Source organism: Pteropus alecto, unplaced genomic scaffold (assembly GCF_000325575.1).
Source record: "Pteropus alecto unplaced genomic scaffold, ASM32557v1 scaffold106, whole genome shotgun sequence".
Classification (NCBI taxonomy): domain Eukaryota; kingdom Metazoa; phylum Chordata; class Mammalia; order Chiroptera; family Pteropodidae; genus Pteropus; species Pteropus alecto.
In genome coordinates, this window is record NW_006442103.1 from 18,806,251 (window position 1) to 18,827,598 (window position 21,348).

At 39.7% G+C, this 21,348-nt stretch overlaps 2 protein-coding genes across 6 annotated transcripts in view; both read right to left on the minus strand.

The window, feature by feature from the left end:
* CTSS (cathepsin S) overlaps positions 1-12,144 on the minus strand; it is a 22,989-nt gene extending 10,845 nt beyond the window's left edge. Inside the window, exons 1-4 of one of the 2 annotated variants that reach the window (XM_025052285.1) lie at positions 12,104-12,144; positions 11,253-11,298; positions 1,601-1,695; positions 497-623 (exon numbers count right to left, since the gene is read on the minus strand). In XM_025052285.1, the coding sequence (XP_024908053.1) occupies positions 497-623; positions 1,601-1,626 (153 nt within the window). In that variant the 5' untranslated portion in view covers positions 1,627-1,695; positions 11,253-11,298; positions 12,104-12,144. Of the gene's footprint in view, positions 1-496; positions 624-1,600; positions 2,044-11,252; positions 11,299-12,103 lie in introns of those variants that run through there. The other variant, XM_006919748.3, reaches the window with a different exon arrangement.
* A 6-nt stretch (positions 12,145-12,150) lies between these two features.
* The window catches only part of CTSK (cathepsin K), a 13,504-nt gene continuing 4,306 nt past the window's right edge, over positions 12,151-21,348 (minus strand). Inside the window, exons 3-8 of one of the 4 annotated variants that reach the window (XM_025052287.1) lie at positions 20,934-21,056; positions 20,694-20,849; positions 19,737-19,955; positions 16,231-16,396; positions 15,861-15,966; positions 12,151-12,269 (exon numbers count right to left, since the gene is read on the minus strand). In XM_025052287.1, the coding sequence (XP_024908055.1) occupies positions 12,245-12,269; positions 15,861-15,966; positions 16,231-16,396; positions 19,737-19,955; positions 20,694-20,849; positions 20,934-21,056 (795 nt within the window). In that variant the 3' untranslated portion in view covers positions 12,151-12,244. Of the gene's footprint in view, positions 12,287-13,272; positions 14,020-15,860; positions 15,967-16,230; positions 16,397-19,736; positions 19,956-20,693; positions 20,850-20,933; positions 21,057-21,348 lie in introns of those variants that run through there. The other 3 variants (XM_025052286.1, XM_025052288.1, XM_006919749.3) reach the window with 3 other exon arrangements.

Consider the following 21,348-nt stretch of genomic DNA (forward strand, 5'->3'; position numbering starts at 1 on the left):
CTGGAATCAGGGCTCTTTGTCCCCGAAACACATACTCTTCTCCCCTTGGCCTGAGACTTTCATGCCAGTTACCTACTTTGCTTGTTTCTTGGCTTCTATCACCTTTCCGCTCAAATGTCACTTATATGTGAAGCGTTCCCTGACCATTGTCATATATAGAGAATAATGACTCTCAGCCTCTCACAGCCATCACCCAGGGCCCTTCCTACCCCCATATCTTGCTTTATTTTCTCTACTTCACTTATCACCGTCTAACATGCTATATATCTGCTCATTTATTTACTTATTTCCTGTCTCCCTTACTAGGATATAAGCTCTATAAAAACAGGAACCTCGTTTTGTTTCCTGCTGTATCTCTAGCACCAAGAACAGAATCTGGCAAGAAATGAGAGCGTAACATTTACTGAAGACACTGTTTAGAAGAATGTAATTTGAAAGGCGGAAAGTGTAGGGTACTAGAGTAAAACCAAACTGCCCGCGTGAGGACCTCACTGACCTTTTCCCTGTAGTGCTTGCTGTAAGTCTTCTTCCAGAGGTCCCAGTGGCGATCCAGCGTGGGGTCCCTCTGCAGCTGCGCCACCGCTGCGGAGCACCCCAGGAGCACGCAAGCCAGCCATTTCATTCTGTTAAAAGAAAGGCCACACAGGAAGAGTAGCTATTAGCTGCATATCTGTGACTGTATTTTTTTACAACTCAAAGTCTATCAAAGGGACAGGATATTACAAGTCAGAATATACAGGAAATTTTGGGGATATATACAGGGAGTAACTGCAGACTTATGTCTGAAATATCACTGCTAATGCTTAGGAACTCTTTAAAGCATGATTTTCAGAAATGTCCCAATATCTGGTACCAAACTTACATCCAAGGTCAGGGGGGTCACTGGGGGGAGGGAAGCAGAGACTTTCCAGGATTTGCCAACAAACCTAATCAAGGAAAATCCTCTTTCCTCCTTTCCGAAATAACACACACACACGCACACACACACACGTACTCACACACACACATACATATATCATCCTTAAAAACAAGGCAAACTTTTGAAAAATCACTTCTTCATAATTTTTGAATGCATGACTTCTTAACTGGACTGTTTAAATATCCACAACATTTAGAGGTGGTTAAAAGACAAACCCCCATGTATTGCTTTCACATCCATTTTTTTTTTAACTTTCTTCCTCAACAGTCAAAACATCTATTACAAATAAGGACGCATTTAACTACTTTTGAAAATACAACTCTTGTATTTAATACAAAAAGACTTTAACAGAAATTTAGTGACTAGCCCTCCTTCAAACTGCATTCTACTTTCTTTTCTGTTTCTTTTTCATTCAAAATAACTGGAATGGTAACCATGTAAATCTTCAAATTATATTCCAAAGAAAACTGGGTTTCAGCCTCAGGCTTATCTGTTCAAGCACACAGTAACTTTTCAAAAACAGATTTTTATTTTTAGTCAAAAAAATAAGAGGCAAATCGAGCGACGTCGTTTGTTACTTACTTCCTGAAACCAAAGATTTAAAACCTGGCAGGCAGAGCAAGCTAAACACACAAAGGGTTTAAAGACCAAATGGGAGAAAAAAAAGTGGGCAATACTTACATGCTAGAAACAGCAGGTGCTCCCATACTAGGAGTGCTTGAAGGTGGGTCCTCTCTAAAAGTTCAAAGCCAGCAAAGTGACTTCAGCTACATTGACTTTATGGAGAAATTAGAACTTGTCACATGAGGTATCCACAATGAGGAAGTGAACTTTCATTTCAGTTTCATTTGAAATTTGACCCGATCAGCTGTCTCCTGCCCTCTCTCTCTGGTTTTAGAGACAAAGTGGGTACTCTGAGCATCAAGAAAAAGCCCCCAGTACAACCAACTCAGCAACATAAGAGCAGTACAAGTTTTCCCTTTAATCCCTCTTCATTCTGATAACTCATTTTACCTAAAAACATCAGCTTTCAGATGGAAAAATTTAGTTATGAAGAGATTAGGAAATCCCACTTCCTCCAAGATTTCCTAGGAAAACCCATCTTACTCCTTTTAACATAACTCATCCATGATTCACTATTGTCTAATTCTCACCCAGCTATTCCTTGATTTATCAATTCAAAATAGCTTTATTGATAGTAATATATGTTAGTATATCTGTGGAAGAAAAGATACACCTATGCACAGCTAACTGCCGAGTGGATACCTGGGTGGAAGTGGGGCCAGGATGAATGAGCATTTTTTACAACTTGCATTTTCCTAATTACTAATGAGGTTTGTTGAACATCTTTTCACACATTTATTGACCATTCGAGGTTGCCGTGAAATGGTTGTTCATATCTTTTGTTCATTTTTCTATTATATCGTTGCTTTTTAAAAGTGATTTGTAGGGTTTGTTTCTTGTTTTTTTGTTTTATGTTCTGGCTACTAATCTTTGACAGTTATGTACACTAAAAATGTCTTCCCTCTGTTTTTCCCTTGTCTTTTACACTGGCTTATACTGACTTTTTCTATACGAAATTTTAAAATGTTGATGTAGAAAGTTATTCGACTTTTACTTTATGGTCTATGTGTCTGTCTCATTTAAGAAAGTTTTGTGTCTTATTTAAGAAGATTTTCTTGATTCCAATATAATAAAAGTACATTCATTTAATTCTCATAGTTCTAGAGTGTATATATTTTTCCCTTTCAGAGTTGTTGCTTTGGGGTCTTTATTTCCTCTGGAATTTAGTTTTATGTATGATATGAGGCAGGGAGCTTACTTTATTTGTTTTCTCATTTTGATGGGAAACTTCTATTGTATCCCAAATTCCCACGTATCCATGAGTCAGTTTCTGAGCTCACTGAGCTGTTTTTTACCCACTGCTCCTTCAGTACCACATGGTTTAATTAAAACAGCTCTGTCCATGTCCCACTATCTAGCGGGACAAGTCACCCTGTCATTCCTGTGTTCGTTCCTCTTTTTCAAAGCTGCCTTAGCATTCTGTACATGTTAACGTTTCCATGTGAGTTTGTTAAATCAGCTAATCAAGTTTCCTGGAAAATTCCGTCAGTTTTTATTTGAACTGATATATTTATAATTATATTGACTTGCTATGTATATATAATTATACATATATACATATATGGGGAGACTCGACATCATTACAGGGTGAATCGTCTCATCTGTAGTGGACATTTTCCTGTTCCCAGATTATTTTGAAGTAAATCCTAGAAATCATATTATTTCATATGTAAATATTCTGGTGTATATCTCTAAAAGATAAAGACTCTTAAATATAACCACAATACCATGATCACATCTAACATAAAAACAATTTCTTAATTTCATCAAACATTATGTCAGTATTCACGTTTTCCTATCTTACACATTTTTAAAAATAGTTTGAATTGAGATCCAAATAAAGTCCATACATTACAAAACCATTGAGTGATTTTTGTATCGTTATAAATTTATGGATTTAACCATATATGTTTCAATCTGCTGCAGTTTTGTCTTTATTGATATTCATATTGTCCCATATTTGGTCAATGGGAACTTACTCACATTGGCTCCTGAGTCAATTTGGGGAAACAAGGGCTAGGTCTCACAAGGTAGATTGGAAAGGTGTTTTTCCAAGATTGTGACCAGAAGAAATTAAGAAGAAAGCTATTGTGGGACTCTCAATTACCTCGAGTTGTCTTTTTCTCTGTCCTTTTACACATCTGATATCATACCTAAATTTTCACTTGTAGCTTTGCTGCTGTACATGTATTTGTACCCCCAGACATAAATAGTTCAATTTCCTTAATGAGGAAATGTGCATAAAAACAAATTTCTTTCAACAAGATGAAAACTACACAACTATTTTGAGAAGGCTCCATGGGTTTTCTCAGTCATCGTTTCTCTGCCTTACAGGGTGCATAAACCTACACTCAGTACAGAGTATGAACATGGTAATTGGGCAACAGATAACATCTGCCTTCACCACTTCTGGCTGTTGCCTAAATGAGACTTAGAGAGGCTCGTTCAGGGTCCACGTGGAAGTAAGTGGTGGAATTGAAACTCGAAGTCCACGCTTTCCAACACCCCTTACTGCTCGGACTAGATGTTGCGTTTCATACTAGGCTGGAGCAGTAGTGGCCTGGAGCTGGCTCTTCCTGGTGCTGGCTCACAGGAACTACGTGTTTTTCCTAACTCCACCTTCAGTGGAATTACACTGGTAGCTTGAAATTGGCCATTATGGGAAAAATAAACAAGCTCTACAAATCAGGGTTTTTTTTCAGCCCCTTTTTCTGGAAAGCCAGCTAAACACTAGCATACAGCTGGGCTGGCCTGACTCAGAAGTCATTGACTATGCTTATTTTGAGTTCCTTTCTCTTTGAATCTTTCTTATTTTGTTCAAGACTTGCATTATAAGAAGTTGTGATACCGGCCTGAATTAGTATAGTTCCCAGTTTCAGATTTCAGAGTCATAAAGTTTGAAGAAAATATTAGAGGGCCGACTTAGGGTTGCTATCTTTTTAGTTTGTCAAATTTGGACATTTAAAATTAGTATATACATTCATTATCGTTTCAAAATTGAAGGAGTATTTCAATACCAAGAAAAGGGTAGGAAGGAAATAATCTCCGAATTTAGAAGTTGAATTTATGTAGTTTTATGAAAAACCCACTCTAATGTCTATATTTTAATCATTTAACTGAAGACTAATGAAAATATTGTCAAGGACAAAGATCCCACAGGACAGGGATTTTTTTTTTCCCCCAAAAAATGTATCTCAAGCACCTAGAATAATATCTGGCACGCAGTAAGTACTCAGCTAACATTTAATGAAAAGAATCAAGGACTTGCACTAATCTGAAGACCAAAGTTTGCCACCACTGGTGCAAGCTACCCAAGTTGGTATCTTGGATGGAAGTCAGCTAACATATTTGAAGCATTTAAGGAGATATGAAAGGGGAGGGGGAAAGCACGATTCCTATCTTAGGTTGCTAAAATCTGTTTGGGAGGTATAGAAGATACATGCCTAAAGATGACTTAATATCAAATTGGATGCTCCAGACTTTTAAGACAACTAGGTAGTTCTTGTTTAAGGTATTAGAAATGACTTTGCTAGAAATTGGAGAACCTTTCCATGCTTCACTACTTTCCCCTAAGAATCAAGAGTACCCATGAGACTGAAAGCTTGCAAAGATATGATGAAAGGGGTAGGATTCGGAAACTTCCATTTACTGTAATTCTATTGTCAGGGACATTTGGGAACATCACCTGCAGCTGCATCTATGAGGTGGTGGTAGCAGCAGTAACCCTTTTCTGTAGATGAGGAAACGGCACCAAGGGAGGCAGGGCCAGGATCATTATGGAGTAAGCGGTGGAAGTCGGGGCACTGTGCAACAAACGCTAGAAACAGGAAACATGAGCTCAGAGCTACAGTAAGTGATCAACTCTCCTTAAAGCCATTTCTCCTTTTCACATCCTGCCGGATTTGGTAAATCAACAGGATATGATTTGCCAGTGATTTGAGGGGGGAGGGAGGAGGGTGCTAGGTGCTCATAATCATGAGTAATAAGATAAGGCAGAGGATGTGAAAACACCTAAGGTGGTGTTAAGACTGAAGATAAATGACATTTGCTTCCTTTTATTTATAAAGTTCAAGTGCAAGCCCAGTAATAGCCTTCTTCAGTAAAGGGTGTTTTTGAGTCTATAGACAGGCAGATTCCAGCCTGCAGAAGACTGTGTTCTAAGTCACTGCCTTGTTTGGTCCCTGAGGGCCTCAAGTAGATATTTATTATATTTTTCTAGTCTTTCTCTTTGTCTTCAGTGGCAGGGCAGGCCTGGAAGAGCAGATCCCCGATGCGCTCCTGTTTTCACTCCCCACTACCTCTAGAGCAGCGCTTTCTACCAGAAATACCATGCAAGCCACGCTGCCATGTTTCATTCTCTAGCGGCCATGTTTTAAAAGTAAAAAAAACCCAAACAATAGAACAGATAAAATTTAAGATTATGTTCATTTAATTCAATATATTCAAAATACTGTCATTTTAATATGTAATAAAGAAATTATCATGATTCTTTTTTGTGTGTGTACTGTCTTCAAAATGCAGTTGAATATTTCACACTTAGAGCACACCACAGCTGGGACCAGCCACACTTCAAGTACTCAACAGCCACTTGGGATAGAGGCGACCATATTGGATCACACAGGTCTAAACCCTAGTCACTTCTCTTAAAACAGAGATGTGATCAAAATATTTCCCTTCTCAAAAATCTTCAGTGACTCCGAGAAAATCTTCAATGACTCCATATTACACACTAGTTTAAGAACAAGTCCTTACCCTAGTATTACAGATACAGGAAAAAAAAAAAAAGCATTTCTTGGGACTTCCACTTTTCAGTCTGGCATGTAAGAGGTTAGGAAGTTGCTACTTTACCCTAACAACAAGTAAAAGCTGAATAAATTGAAAAATCAACAATTATTAGAGCCACTGTCTGGAATTTCCCTCCCTCATCTCTGCCTCTTTAAATCCTGTACATCCGTCATGGCCCATCTGAGATGACTCCTCTTTCAAAAAATCTTTCTTCATCCCCAACCTGTTGTCTTTTTTTTTTTTTCCCCAGCCTCTGCATAGTTTTGAGGCTCTCTTATGGCAGACTCATAGATTCTGAGAACAGAAAAATCATCCTCTTTATTTCCTGTGAGTCTACCTGTAAGTGCTCTAAGTACAGGAGTTATGTATATCTTACTCATTTGTGTATCCTCCACAGTATATAATGCACTGACATAGTAGGCTCTCAATAAACATTTGCCGACATGATTTAAATGATTTCAACAGCCTGGAGGTTTGAAGTTGGCTGGCCATGAAACTCACTCCACTGCCAGGGTGCAAGTCTCCCAGATTCCTGCCTAGTAGCATCTACTGGATGCCGTGGACCGATGGTAACGTGTCCTATTTTCCATTCATTCTCTCCTTTCCAGAATTAAGCTTTTTACTATAGTTATACTGTTTCTTCTTCATTGTTTTAAAAGATATATTAGACAAAGATAACTTCCGTTTTAGGTTGTCACGCCTCCAGAGGCCACATCCAAAGTTGATGAGGAAGACTACATGTAACAGTTAAAAATCCTAGTCTTGGATCTGAACGCGGTAACGGGGTAAAGCTCTGGCTGTCTCACTGGGGAGAGGCTGTTGGTAAGGACAGACCCTTTTTATAGATGTGAACACTTTTAAACAACAACCATTCATCCAACTCAATTCTACTTTTGTTTAGAGAACCGCCCTCCACAGGGCCATGGGTGGACACGGAGTCAGAGAGGTAGCCTGAGACTAGATCGTCTTTGCAGGCCTCTTCAGAATTTTGTTATATTCTAAATTCACTAAAATATAAGCTCCATGAAGTCACGAATTCTTGCCGCTGCAGAATTCCAAGAATGGTATCTCGCTTGTTAAATAACTGAAGTGTACGGGGAGGCTTTGTGCAGGGGAGGGGTGTGATTTGCGCAGAGAGCAGACTGTAGAGTCGGCTATGGCAAAGCAGAGTGGAGCATGGAAGTGGGGAAGTCGCTAGAGCCACCACAGAAGTCCGGAGAAGCGATGGGAACTTAAACTGGAGGGGTCTTGGTGGAGGTGAAGAAGTGACCAGATTCATATTATATTTTGAAGACAGAAGGACAGAATTCACTAATATGGATCCTAAGAGAAGACAGAAATAACAAACTTGTAATTGAGCAATGTTTGATTCAGAATCACAAGGCTGGATAATAAAGCTTTAAATAGTTACTAGAACATCTCTCTTTGATTTTTTTTTAATTGTGATAAAATATATATAACAAAATTTACCATTTTAGTCATTTTTAAGTATACAGTTCAGTGGCATTAAGTACATTCATGATGTTGTGTAACCATCACCACAATCTATTTCCGGAACTTTTTTTTAAAAATGCACTTCATTTTTTAGAGCAGCTTTAGGTTCACAGCAAAATGGAGCTGAAAGTACAGAGAGTTTCTGCCACACACATTGCTTGCCACACACACCCACAACCTCCCCGACGTAGAACTTTGTCATCATTCCCAACGGAAACCTTGCGCCCATTAAGCAGTGACTTCTCATCATACTCCGCCAGACTTTGGGGATAGCCTCAGCCTATTCTCGTTTCTGCCTCTATGAATTTGCCTATTTTAATTTGCCTTTCATGTCCTTTCATGTCTGGCTTATTTCACTTAGGTTTTCAATGTTCTTCCATGTTGTAGTATGTATCAACATCTCATTCCTTTTTAAGGCTGAATCGTATTCTGTTGTCTGTATATACCGTATTTTGTTGATCCACTCATCTGCTGATGGACACTTGGGTTCTCTCTACTGTGTTTGGCTGTTGTGAATAAGGCTGCAAAGAACATTGGCATACAAGTGTCCATTTGAGTTCCCTGCTTTCAATTCTTTTGGCTATATATCTAGAGTGGACTTGCTTCAGCATATGGTAATTGTTTAACTTTTTGAGAACCATCAAACTGCTTTACACAACAATTGCGCCATTTTATATTCCCAGCAGCAGGGCACCAAAGTTTCAGTTCCTCCAAGACCTTTCAACACTTTTATTTTCCAATTTTTTGTAATGGATGTGAAGTTTTGTAGTTTTGATTTGTATTTTTTGATTTGTATTTTTTGATTTTCCAATTTTTTGTAATGGATGTGAAGTTTTGTAGTTTTGATTTGTATTTCCCTAATGGCTAGTGATGAGCATCTTTTCATGTGCTTATTGGCCATTCGTATATCCTCTTTGGAGAAATGACTATTCAAGTCCTTTGCCCATATTTGCATTGCTTTTTTGTTGTTGCTGAGTTGTAGTTCTTTATATTTTTTGGATACTAAGTCCTTATCAGTATGTAACTTGCAGATATTTTCTCTCATCCTGTGGGTTGTCTTTTCACAGATGTTTTGATGCACACATGTCTCTTAACAGATGTTTTGATGCACAGAAGTTTTTAATTTCAATAAAATCCATTTTATCTATTTTTTCTTTTGTTGGTTGTACTTGTCACATCTAAGACAAAGCCAAGATTTATCCTTATGTTTTCTTCTTAGAGTTTTATAGTTTTAGCTCTTACATTTATATATTTAAACCATTTTGAATTAATTTTTGTATATGATGTGAGGTAGCATTGCAACTTATTCTTTTATATGTGGTGATCCAGTTGTCCCAGCACCATTTGTTGAGAACACTATTTTTTTCCCATTGAATTGAATTGACATCGTTGTCAAAATTCAAGTGAACATAAGTGAAAGAGATATTTCCATATTCTTAAATCTGTTCTCTTGATCTATATGCCTATCGTTATGCCAGTAATACACTGTCTTGATTATTGTTGGTTTGTAATAAGTTTTGAAATTGTGAAGTGTGAGTCTTCCAACTTTATTCTTTTTCAAGATTGTTTTGGCTATTCTGGGTCCTTTGAATGTCCATATGAATTTTATGTCAATTTTTACAAAGAAGGCAGCTGGGAATTGATAGGGATTGTTTCGACTCTATAGGTCAATTTGTGGAATACTGCCATCTTAATGATTATCTTCCAATCCACGAACATGGGATGTCTTTCCATTTATTTAGATGTCCTGAATTTCTTGAACAGTGTTTTGTAGCTTTCAGGGTATAAGTTTTGCACTTCTTTAAACTTGTTCTTAAATATTTTATTCTTTTTGATGTTATTGTAAATGGAATCTTTTTCTTAATTTCATTTTCATTTTGTTCATTGCTACTGTATAAAAATAAAATTGACTTCTGTATATTCATCTTGTACCCTGCAACTTTGCTGAGCTCATTTATGAGTTCTAATAGTTTTTCAGTTATTTCTTTAGAATTTTTTATATATACAATCCTGTCACCTGCAAAAGCACAGCATCTTTACCTTGTCAAATCTATATATAGAGAGTCTCAGGAAACCAAGCCTTTAGGCTATATATGTCTGGAGGTGAAGAACTAGGTTGCTGAAGTCCTTGGACAAACTCAGCTTATAAGTATAATGAAGCCTGTCAATGACTCATAAAGGCTTTTCAAGGGCAGAAGAGAATCAAAGTTCAGTAAGGATATATATTATAAAAGAATAAAACTGGCCAGGATTTCTATAATACCTGTGCCACCAGAAGTTTAATGGGCTGTCACTTTTAAGTTTGTATTTCCTCCTCACACCACCTATGGAGGATGGTGAGAAACAGAGCATACTGCAGTGGTTAAGACCACTCAGACTGGATTCAGAAGGAGCAAGCAATCAGCCAAATCCAGACTATGGGACATTCTGCTGGAAAAATGACCTGGTTTCTCCTTGAAATCAATTATAAAAAGAAAAATAGAAAGTATGTGTATCTGGGGGTAGTGCAGGTAGGGAGGTAACTGTCAAAGAATACAGTAAACTTACTAACAACCAAATATAGTGTGTAAATAGGATACTGATTTGAATAAGCTAACAGTAAAAAGATATGTTTAAACAATTGGAGACATTTTAAAATGGACTATTAGATGTTATTAAGAAACAGTTGTTACTTTTGTTAGGTATGCTAATGTGAAAATAAATTCCTCACTCACAGATGCATAATGAGTATTTTATGAGTAAAACAATATCTGGGATTTGCTTTAAAATACTAAAAAAGAAAATAAGGAGGGGTAAAAAAGTTTGGAAAATGTTGATAATTGTTCAAGCTGGATGATGGGCACATGAGCTTCATTCTCTCTCTCTCTTTTAAATGTTTAAAATGTTACATAACATAAAGTTAAAATAATATAATAAAATTTATAAAAGGAGATAGAAAAACAACAAAAAAGACCTGGGTCTCAGTGCCGGCTCAGCTCCTTCCCAGCGAGGTGCCCTTGGGTAAGGTATCTGGTCTCTGGTATGGCGATAATAAGGGGATTGTGTTTAGAGCATTTGACACGGCAGGGGCTGCATAGTAAAGCTCAATAAATGTTAGAAAATGTTACTATGAAATAAATTAAAATTATTTACTGATTGATAGATTTGATCGTATTATTTAAACACTTTCTGGTGTCAAAATATCGACCATGGATTATATTATTATTTGTAACTGAGAACACTGGAAACAATGTGTTGATTTATTGAGATTTAGTTAAATAAATTGTGTAGATATTTACAGTAGAATTTTATGCATCTATAGAAATAATCATGTTTCTAGGTTGAGATCTATCAACTCTATTGCTTAGCATCGTTTTGGAGGTATTAACTGATGCAAACAGACAAGAAATAAATTAGAGGTAAAAATCAGAAAGAAAGGGGTAAAATTTACCTCTGTGGATGATACACTTATACTCAAAGAAATCCAAGTGAATCAACTGAAAAACATAAACAAAAAGAAAATTCAAGCAAAGGTAGTTAAGTACAAAAATGAATATAACAATCAATAGCTTTTAAGACATGCCTAATTAGAAATTATATTGGAAAAGATCCCATTTAACTGCAAAGAAATATATAAATAATAAAAGATAAACTCCTAAAAAGAAAGGTTAGCAAGAAATGAGCAATATCTATAAGAAGGGCACAGAGAATACTTGAAAAAATATGAAGGCATCTCTTATTCTTAGATGGGAAGATTCAGTGGTATAAAGAAGTCAGTTTTCCTAATTAGGATATAAATTTAATGTTATCAAAATAAAAATACCTGCAGGGCTTTTGATAATTTGACAAGCTGATTTTAAAGATTAGATGGAAAAAATAGAAAGCAAGAATATTCAGGGAAAAAGTCTAGAAAAGGAGAGTCATAAGAGGAAGACTAACCCTATTAGATATTAAAGCACATTATAAATGTGTGCTTCTGGTCAAGTATAGATATACATATTAATGTACTAGAATAGAAATCTAGAGATAAACCCAAATACATGTAAGAATCAAGTAAATTTGTTGCACACGTGTCCATACAAAAGGAAACTCTGAAAGATGTTCTTTAGGTAGAAGGAAAAAAATCTTGGATCAAAAGAACAGAACTGTGTAGGTTTGCCTAGTGGGGCGTCAGACATCTCTCAAACTTGTCTTTGGTTCTTTTGAAACTCAACAAAAATGACTTGCAGATCGATAAATGTGCCCTCTCCTGCCCACACATTTGAATATGCTATTCTTTGGGTCTGGAATGCCTTTGCTCACCTCTCCATCCGCCAAACTCATCTCGAGCTTCCAAAAAGTTCAGGAGTCATTCTTCTGTGAAGTATCCTTCTTTGAAAGAGTATGTACGATACCTCCTAAGTGTTGACTTTCCTCCAGTTTCTTGCATCTCCATCTTGTTCTTCATCTGTTATTTGCTCTTACACCACTGCCAGAGGAGTACTGCTAAAATATAGATCTGCTCAAAAATATTTTATGCCTACTAAAGCCTGTGTGTCTAAAAAATTAAAGTATGAACTTCTTGGGACATGGGGGGCATTCAAGGCCCTCCGGGATTCACCTCCAACCTCCTTTTCTCACCTCAGCTCTATCAGGTGTGCCTTTGCACCCTGTATTTGAGCCACCCCAAACCTCAGCATTCACACACACGGTGAATGGTGTGTTCACCCAGAACCTTCGGCCTCACGTGCCCTCCCTCCTCCCAGCCCGCTCCCCACCCCTCTCTTCTCTGCCCATTCAGGCCTTTCAAAGCTTTGTTCTCAATGAAGCCTCATCTAAAACCCCATGAAGAGTTAATGATTCACTCTTGAACTTGCAATAATTGGTATTTATTTCATTATGGTTGGTATTATTAGTTGTTTTATGTCTGTCACTAGTCTATAGCATTCTTGAAGTCAGGGCCGTGTCTCACTAATGTTTCATTCTCTTAAACTGCATAGCACCTGGTAACAAATATTCACGCACAAAAATAAATAATTTTTGCATAGAATGAAATTAAATAATGCCTGACACATGGTTAGCATTCAATAAATGTGAACTCTTCCTAGTGGTAATAGTGTTTTGTGGAAAATGGTAAAAGCAGCTGTCAGCTGCTTATTTATTAGCTGGCTAAGTTTTGCTCAAATTAATACTGCTTGGAAACCATTATAAAGAGTTTCCATTTCCCCTTTTGTTAACAGCAAAAGTTTAGGTTCTAGAACTTCAGAGGGCCTTAAGATATTTTTCAAGACCGAGGTTTATGTGTCACTTAATCTGGTCCCTCCAAAATGGAATTAAATATTGAGGTCTCTTTATATCCATTTAATCCCTGAAATTTAGTACTGTTCTTAGTCCAGAGTGAGCACTTCATAAATGTTGGGTAAAGGAATGAATAAAGAAATGAATTAAGACGACTTGTTTGTGACAGTCTCTCCAAACAAACTATGAGCACATCAAGCATAAGGAATATGTTTTATTCACCTTTTTATCTCAGGGAACCTCACACAGTATCCAACACAAAATGAGTGGTTACTAAATAGCTATTTATTAAGTTATAGACAAGAGATAAATACTTGGTTTACTTAAAAAATGCAAAGAAGGAAAAAGAAAATACATTTCTTGTATCATGTTAACTTGTACCAAAAATGTATGAGTACATTTGTGAACTGGGGTACAAAACAGAGACATTTCTACCTTGGGATATAGAAGACGTGAACTTGGAGACTGAGGACTCAGGTCACCTTAGTCTGTAGAGAGGTCAAAGCTAAGCAGGTTCCGTGAATTAGAACCTGGCCTCCAGCTATTTGCACAACATCAGCCCCAGGTCAACGTGGCTGGGCAGGCTATGGTCACATCTCGTAGCCTAAGAATGCACACCAGTCAGTGAAATTCCTACTGCAGCCGCAATGGAAAATAAAGGCCTTGGCTGGAAAGAAGGAAAGTAGGAGGAGTGTCCCTTGAAGAAACAACGAATGGGGAGCCTGAATGACAACCTCCGTATTGCTACATCTGCTTCAAGAAAGGCACACGACTCCCTTCCAAAGCACACCGCTATGTTGCACCATCGAGGAAGGAATGCAAGAGGTAGGGCGGGCCGAGGTCACATCCGGGGGAAGCTGGCCAGGTTGGCGATGCCACAAGCGTTGTTCTTGTTCCGAGCCATGAGGACATAGCCTTTGTTTCCCCAGTTTTCTCCCCAGCTGTGGGACCAACCAAGAAAAATACTCAGTACCCTCAGTCACTTAGCCACTGAGTGCTATGCTCGGCACTGATGGTATACGAAAGTGAGCAAGGCAGTTTTACCTTTAAAGAGTTTATAAGGTCAAGAAACTGAGAGAGGGCACAATGCTATGGTCCCCAAGCCAGGACAGACTGCTTCTGGTCAAGAGGATCGACAAAGACTTAAAGTGGGAGGTGCCATTTGAGCTGAGCCTGAAGGCTGGACAGAACATGGACCTGTGGGAAGGGGATGCCAGCGGAGGGGTGTGAAATGAGTGACAGAGGCGGGAAAGCACAGGACACGTGTGAAGATCATGTGGTTGGAAACAACAGGGTGCCTGACAGGGTGCGGTGAGGGATGTCTGGAAAGGCATCGGGTTGAGTCACTTTTACTGCCAGGCTAGAGTTTGACTCTGTGGCCCGTCACAGTGGAGCAGACACAGAAGGCCTCTGACTGGGAGTGACATGATCTGATTCGTGTTTTAGGAACCGTAATCTGGAAAACATGAGCCTAGAGCATAAGAAACAGGCAAGAAAGGCCGAAGCTGGGCTTGGTTCCAGAGTAAAACCTACCGGCGAGACGAATGAAGCTATGAGAACGGCTGGGATTGCTAAGGCAGCGGAGAGAACGGAAGACCAGAGGAAAAGATGCGTGCGCGGCGGGAGATGGGTCTATATTTCTTCCTAAATTGTTTTCATGAGTTTTCTGTCCTTTTTCCTCAAAAAGCAAATTCTCCAGTTACCCAACACATTTTACGTAAGATCTCTACCCTGTCCCTGTTCCCTTCTCGCGGTTCTCCAGTGATCCTGATCCTGCCTGGGTGTGTCCCTTATTCCACCCAGCTCTCTTGGACACACCTCTGCCCTCTGCACCTGATAAGAAAGGGCAGGGTGCGTGCGTGGGGCTGGGAGCCAAGAAAGGGAAAACATGGGACAGAAGCTGTGGCAGAAGGAACGCCGCCTTAGCGAAGAGCTCCGGTTCACCCTTAGTTGGGACTGTGATATAAAAAGTTGCTTTGAAGTAACTCCCAGTGTCACGGTCTATCCTGCCAGCCCTCCAGGTCACACCAGGGCCTTGGTCTGTGAACTCTCCAGAGTCTAGGACCCTTGCTCCTTGGAGGACACCCAGGACAGAGAATTTAACCAGTACTGTTGACCACTGAGGAGGGACAAGTGTAATTCTCCTAAATCTGCCCCCCAAAGTCACAAGGGAGCCGAGGAGCCCTGGAGTTTTATTTGTTCCCAATATTAGGGAAGGAGACACTTTTTTCTTGTTGCTGTTTACATCTACTTTCTGAAAGGCATTTTCCTCCACAGACTTCAAAATCTTCAGCCAGTTCTGATACACGTGTCTATCCTAAGTGCATCTAGAAGGGCAAAAACTGCATCAGGGGATATTAAGCCTTTCCATTGTCCCCTGCTGCTCACAGACAGACCAATGATGGAAACCTGCCTGAGAAATCGATCACATCACAGAAAAAAGAAAGAAAAACAGATCTAGTTCCCAAGCTCCTGGTTCCTGGTGCTGCTTCGTGCTCTGGTTAGCTAGGTGTGCCTTTCTCAGGGGCTGTGAGACCACCGGGGGCAGACGTCCTGCTCCTTTGTGACTAAGCACCTGGCACACAGCAGCTGCCCAACACACACTTTGGGTGCTGTTGTCCGGCCATCAAACGTTAGAATAGCCTCTGACTGGGGAGTTAGAACTGAAAAGTCGGAGACAACCTTCTCTTGATTTGAGAGAGAGAGGAATGCTGGGAAGTTGGAGTTGCAGTTGAGTGTCAAGAGGGTGCCTGGGGGACACATGCAGTGTTCCTGTCGTTACCTGTTTTTAATTATCCAGTGCTTCCTTCCCTTCTGGATCCCGTATCCCACTGCCAAAACCGCATGGTTCAGATTATCGCTATTGCAGTTCTCGTCGTAATACACACCTAGGAGACAATCAATCAAGGTGAAACTTTCTGCAACCCAAGGGATGTGCTGGGGTCTCCCACGCTAGCGGACCCTGTGTGGAATCCTGTCCCAGTCAGCAGCGCTGATGACAGGCGCTTCATGCTCTGGCAGCTGTTGGTTTCTCTCTGGCAGACAGTCTGACTATGGAACTAAGTCCTAAAAATGCTCAGTGCCCTCGAGGAGCCACCGGCCTGTCATAAGAGCCGGGTGCTAGCGCCTCACCGGCCGGAGCAGCTCCCTACCTTTCCTGTAAAACTGGAAGGAGGTCAGGCTTGCGTCGATGGCCACAGAGATGGGGCCCACTCGGGCCACCGCCCTCTTCAGGGCCTTCTCGTTCCCCTCAGGGATCTCTTTGTACCCTCTGCACTTAGCTGCCTTGCCCGTTGGGTTGTACATACAACTTTCATCCTGGAAAAAAAAGGTTGAAATAGGCAATGAGCTGCTGAGTGAGGACCTCTACCAATGTTTTGCGTGATGTCCATGAACTAACGGGCGGCCGACTGGGGTCTCTAGAGAGGGCCTGTTCTCGCCTCGCCATTTCAGACAACTGTAAAAAAGAATCTGAAAAGCGGATACCTTGCACTGTACACTAAAGTCAGTTCCAGGTGATTCTGAAACAAATGTGAAAGCAAACACTATAAAACCTGAGAGAGAGAGAGAGAGAGAGAGAGAGAGAGAGAGAGAGAGAGAGAGAGAATATTTTCATTACCCCAATGTAGAGAAAGATTTCTGAGATAAGGTTTTTTTAAAAGCACAAATCATTTTCTGGCCCTGCCAGACGTGAGCCGGGAGAGCGGGGAGGCACCGGCTGCTGCGTGGAGGGGGCGCCACGGCCAGGCTGCGAGAGGACCAGCCCGTGCACACCTACCGGGGGGCCAGCGTGAGGCACAGCTTTGGATGGACCCCGTGCTCTTGCGAGAGACAGAAGTAAAATCACACAATCTGATGTGAAAAGAAATTAGTAAAGAACTTAGCAATTCAGTCTGTAAATTTCCAACACTGTATTTTGCAGGTCTAGTTAGCAATGACATGTTTCGCTGGCAAGCCACAATTACAGAATCTAATGGCCGCCAGTGTGAAGGTGGCATATTTTTTTGGTAATTCATTTTCCTATGGACCACCCCTTCAAAACCCTAAAGTTGCATCTATAATACATTATCTAAATATTAACAATAATTGCAGCATTTGACACGATAGTCTAAGATTACATGATATCCTGTCTTAATAATGTCTCAGGATTCCTTAGTTCTCCGCCATGCCATCCGAACCCTTGATGCCTCCTGGTGCCAAAGATTGCACAGATCTACAAGTAAAATAAACTATCTAGGGAGTGGATGCAGAGGGACATTATGCCATGATACTTTCAAGTCAGAGTAACCTACATTATGGCTGGAATGAACTTAAATCACCATATTATCTGGCTGCTAGCAGCCCTACATATGGATCTCTTCCTAGTTAAGTTTTATTTTTCTTTACCTCCCTCCATTCATTCACACGTCCATGTGAGAAGTTCTTTCGGTTTTGGACAATAACTGCTTTTAAAAACTGTAAAGTACATAGATGCAAGAGAACAATTGCTCAACATTCAGAATGTTAAAACTGAATCTAATTGTCATTTTAATTGATTATGAAATCAAAGTCATTCCACATTACTCTAAAGTGCTGAAGAAATCATCTGAGGGAGGAGAAGTCAAATGCTCCTTCTATTCCAAAATAGGGTTTTGAATATTACGTAATTTTCACTTTAATTATTCGGAGTCTGAGCTATTAGTTAAACTATCTCTCAACAAACTGGTTAATACAATACTGAATAAATTATGCAAACTGTCCATGGATGTGTGATCAACTGTTAGTTCTGATAGTATTTATTTTTCTTTAAAATAGTTCAGTTATACAAACTTAAATCGGGTGCCTGGATTAATCGATATGAAAAAATATATAAACATAAATTTGTTTTCTGTATATACTGTTGGGATTTAATTTTTTGATATCAAGTGATGACAAAAAGTTGTCAAAAGAGTATTTGACAATTTAAAAGAGAATATTTTGCCAAGTTCAGATTATCTCACTAATTGGCTGGGTGTATTCAGAATTAAAAAGCTAATCTGTTAGAGCAGCTTCAGTATGCTGCGTCTTACAGTAGCAGCCCCAGAGTTCAAACATGGACTTGGGACCCAGCAGTTGTGAAAACTGTATGCGAGTTAAAGAAAATGTTTTCCAGCTACAAACTGCAACTTCTCTGCCTTGTATACTTGACAGCTAAAAAAACCATAACATGGAATGATAATGGGATGAAATTTACAAAGTACTGTTTTGATGTGGCCAGTGTCATGAGGAGGTGTTAAAATGACTTTCCTATATAGGTTGTTGAGTATCCAGTGAAATGGATACTCATTAGTTAATGTACTCATGTACATTAACGAGGATTTTATTGCAGCAGACGTCATTTCCGATGACTAAACATGAATAAATAACGTTCATTGCTATTGGAGTTTTTTAAAGGCACAAAGTGCAAAGGAAAAATTTAATAATTTTTCTACACTAAAATTAAAAACTTTTCCAGATTGAAAAACATAAATAGTGTGAAAAGACAGACACCAACCTACAACACACATAGTATTAGTATCCAAATATCTTTTAAAAATTCTTAAAAATCGGTAAGAAAGAGAAAACCTAATTTAAAATGGGCAAAAGATATAAACAGTCAATTTACTGAAGAAGAAATACAAATGGCCAGGTGAACGTACTAATGAAGATATGAATCAATGGAATTTCTTATACACTGCCCGTGAGAATATAAATTTTTCCAGATATTTTAGTAAACAATCTGACATTATCTAGTAAAGTTGAAGACGCATGTACCCTACGACTCAGACATTTCTGTTCCAAGGTGTTATAGTCTAGTAAAGAAATTCTTGCACATGTGCATAGAAGACATGCCTGGCAATGTTTGCAGCAGACAAACAGATCTAATAGATGAATCTTGGCTCTGCTAGTAACTATTGGTATGAATTTGAGTATACTGTTTTATCTCCTTAAGTGTCAATTTCCTCACTTATAAAGTGAAGATAAGTCAGTCTACCTTGCAGGGCTGTTATGAGGATTAAATAGAAAATGCACAAGCACATGGCTTAGCACATCACAGCTGCCATCTTTATTACTCACACTTGCTATTTCTCCTTCAAAGGTTCCTGTTCCAAAGGCCCCATGTGACATTATCTGCTGACCCCAAGTATATGAAAAGCCCTCAGATCTTCTTTTGAGAAAGATCTCCTTCTTATTGCTAAAGGATCTTATAGGAAGAAGTGAGTTAATCTCTAAAATTACAAGTATGAGGCAACTTGTTTTTTCTCACATTTTATACAATTTGTTTAAATGCTCCCCAAACCCATGAGAACATACAAAACAAAGCTACATGATTCATGAAATTAGCATGGTAGGTGTGGGGATTTGTGATGAGACTGGAAGAGCTGAGCAGAGGGTTTCAGAGACCTACTAGGAGATCTACGGAATAACCAACCTGTCCTCCGTTTTCTCTCCAGTGCAGAGAAGCAGACAGTCTGTGCTAGGCTAAGTTCCCCAAACTCTCTCAGAGTGAGGGAATCTGGCCTTCTGTGGGTAATTATCCCATCAAGAAAGCAGGATAAGGTGACAGAAAACAAGATTTCTAGAATTGTTCCCAGTGCAAACTATCATGCTGGGGAGGAAGGAGCCGGCACAGAGCTGTGTAACGGTCGGGCAGTCTCACCTGTCCCACGTACGGGTAGGCGTCTTCGGAGTCGATGCCCCGGTTCTTCTGCACATACTGGAAGGCGTTGGTCATGTAGCCCCCTCCACAGCCATCGTTCTCAGACACACAGTCCACCAGGTTCTGGGGACTCAGGTTCAAGAGTTTGCCAGTTTTCTTCTTGAGCTGGCCCTCCAAGGCGCCCACCGAGCTGAAAGCCCAGCAGGAGCCACACTGACCCTGAGCGCAGAGCAGAGAAATTATCAGTCATCGCCCTTCACGCTTTGCTTTCCCCTACCTGCATGACGAAATGCCACCCATTTTATAAATCCCAGCACACGTGTCCCCTTTGCTATGAAGTCTTCCTGTTTCCCTTCATTTAATATTTGTTCCATTGTCCTAGGTTTACAAATTTCTGATACATAATAACCTCTCAAAAAGTGTTTGTTCAGCTAAATTGATTTTCTTTCCCGTTTTGTTTTTTAAGATTGAGGATTTCTTGAACACACAGTATGTCTTAGTCATCTTGAATCTCTACTACTAGCACTACACCTGGTAGATTCTGAAAAAAAAAAAGTTTTTGATGAATGAATGTTAAATCAGTTGTTCGTCTGGATGATACAATCAGCATTATTAAGGTTATGGGAAAAATAATATTCTCATGCCAGTAAGAATGCAAAAACTTCTTTGAAAAGGATTCTCTGTGACCTAGCAATTTTAATTTTAGGATTTATTTTGCATAAATATTTGTACACGTGCACAGGTGTGCTTACAGCAACACTGTAAAAAAGAAAAACCAGAAACAACCTAAATGTACAAAAACAGCAGATGAGTTAAATGGCGATGGAATAGGCTGTGCTCTCTCAGCCGGGAGAGAGGCACCTTAGTTCCTGGTGCCCTCCTGCCTAGGAGCAAAGCAGCAGCAGTAAGTGCAGCTGGTGCCAGCTCAGACAGCGTTCCCAGGAGACAGGAGGGTACCTGGTTTTTGACGGGAGTAACATAGCCCTTCTTTCGATAATCAACGGAGTCCGGGGCTCTGCCCTCCCAATCCGGGATATAGAGGGTGTCATTACTGCGGGAGCGAGACGGGGGTACTTTGAGTCCAGTCATCTTCTGAACCACCTCTTCACTGGTCTGGGACAAAAAAAGAAAGAGGCCAGGCATAAGCAGGAAACTAGGGCAAATGGCAGGTCGGCCAGGAGCTCAGGCTCAACTCACCATGTCCCCCAAGTGGTTCATGGCCAGTTCATACGTGTGGACACCAAGAGCGGCCTCAAGATTATGGATGGAAATATGCTTCAGGTTTTTTTCCCAAATTAAACGCCGAGAGGTTTCATCCACCTAAACAGAGCATAGTGAGCACTGGCAAAGGCTGTGCCCTGTGCACGGTTACATGTGTAATACTCCAGAGCTTTCTCAGAGAAAAGATGAAACTTACAGTCACAGAGAATTTACAGTCTGCTTGGAGAAATTACCACAGGGTTACTAAGAGCACGCAAAGAGAAATTTATAAACAAATACAAGCGCTTTGGAGAGATGTCTAGAAGAGTTGCTAATGGATTAACAGCATTAATCTGAGAAGTCTTCCCAAAAGAAAACTGTAAGACAGTTACAAAGAAAGGACAGAATTTGA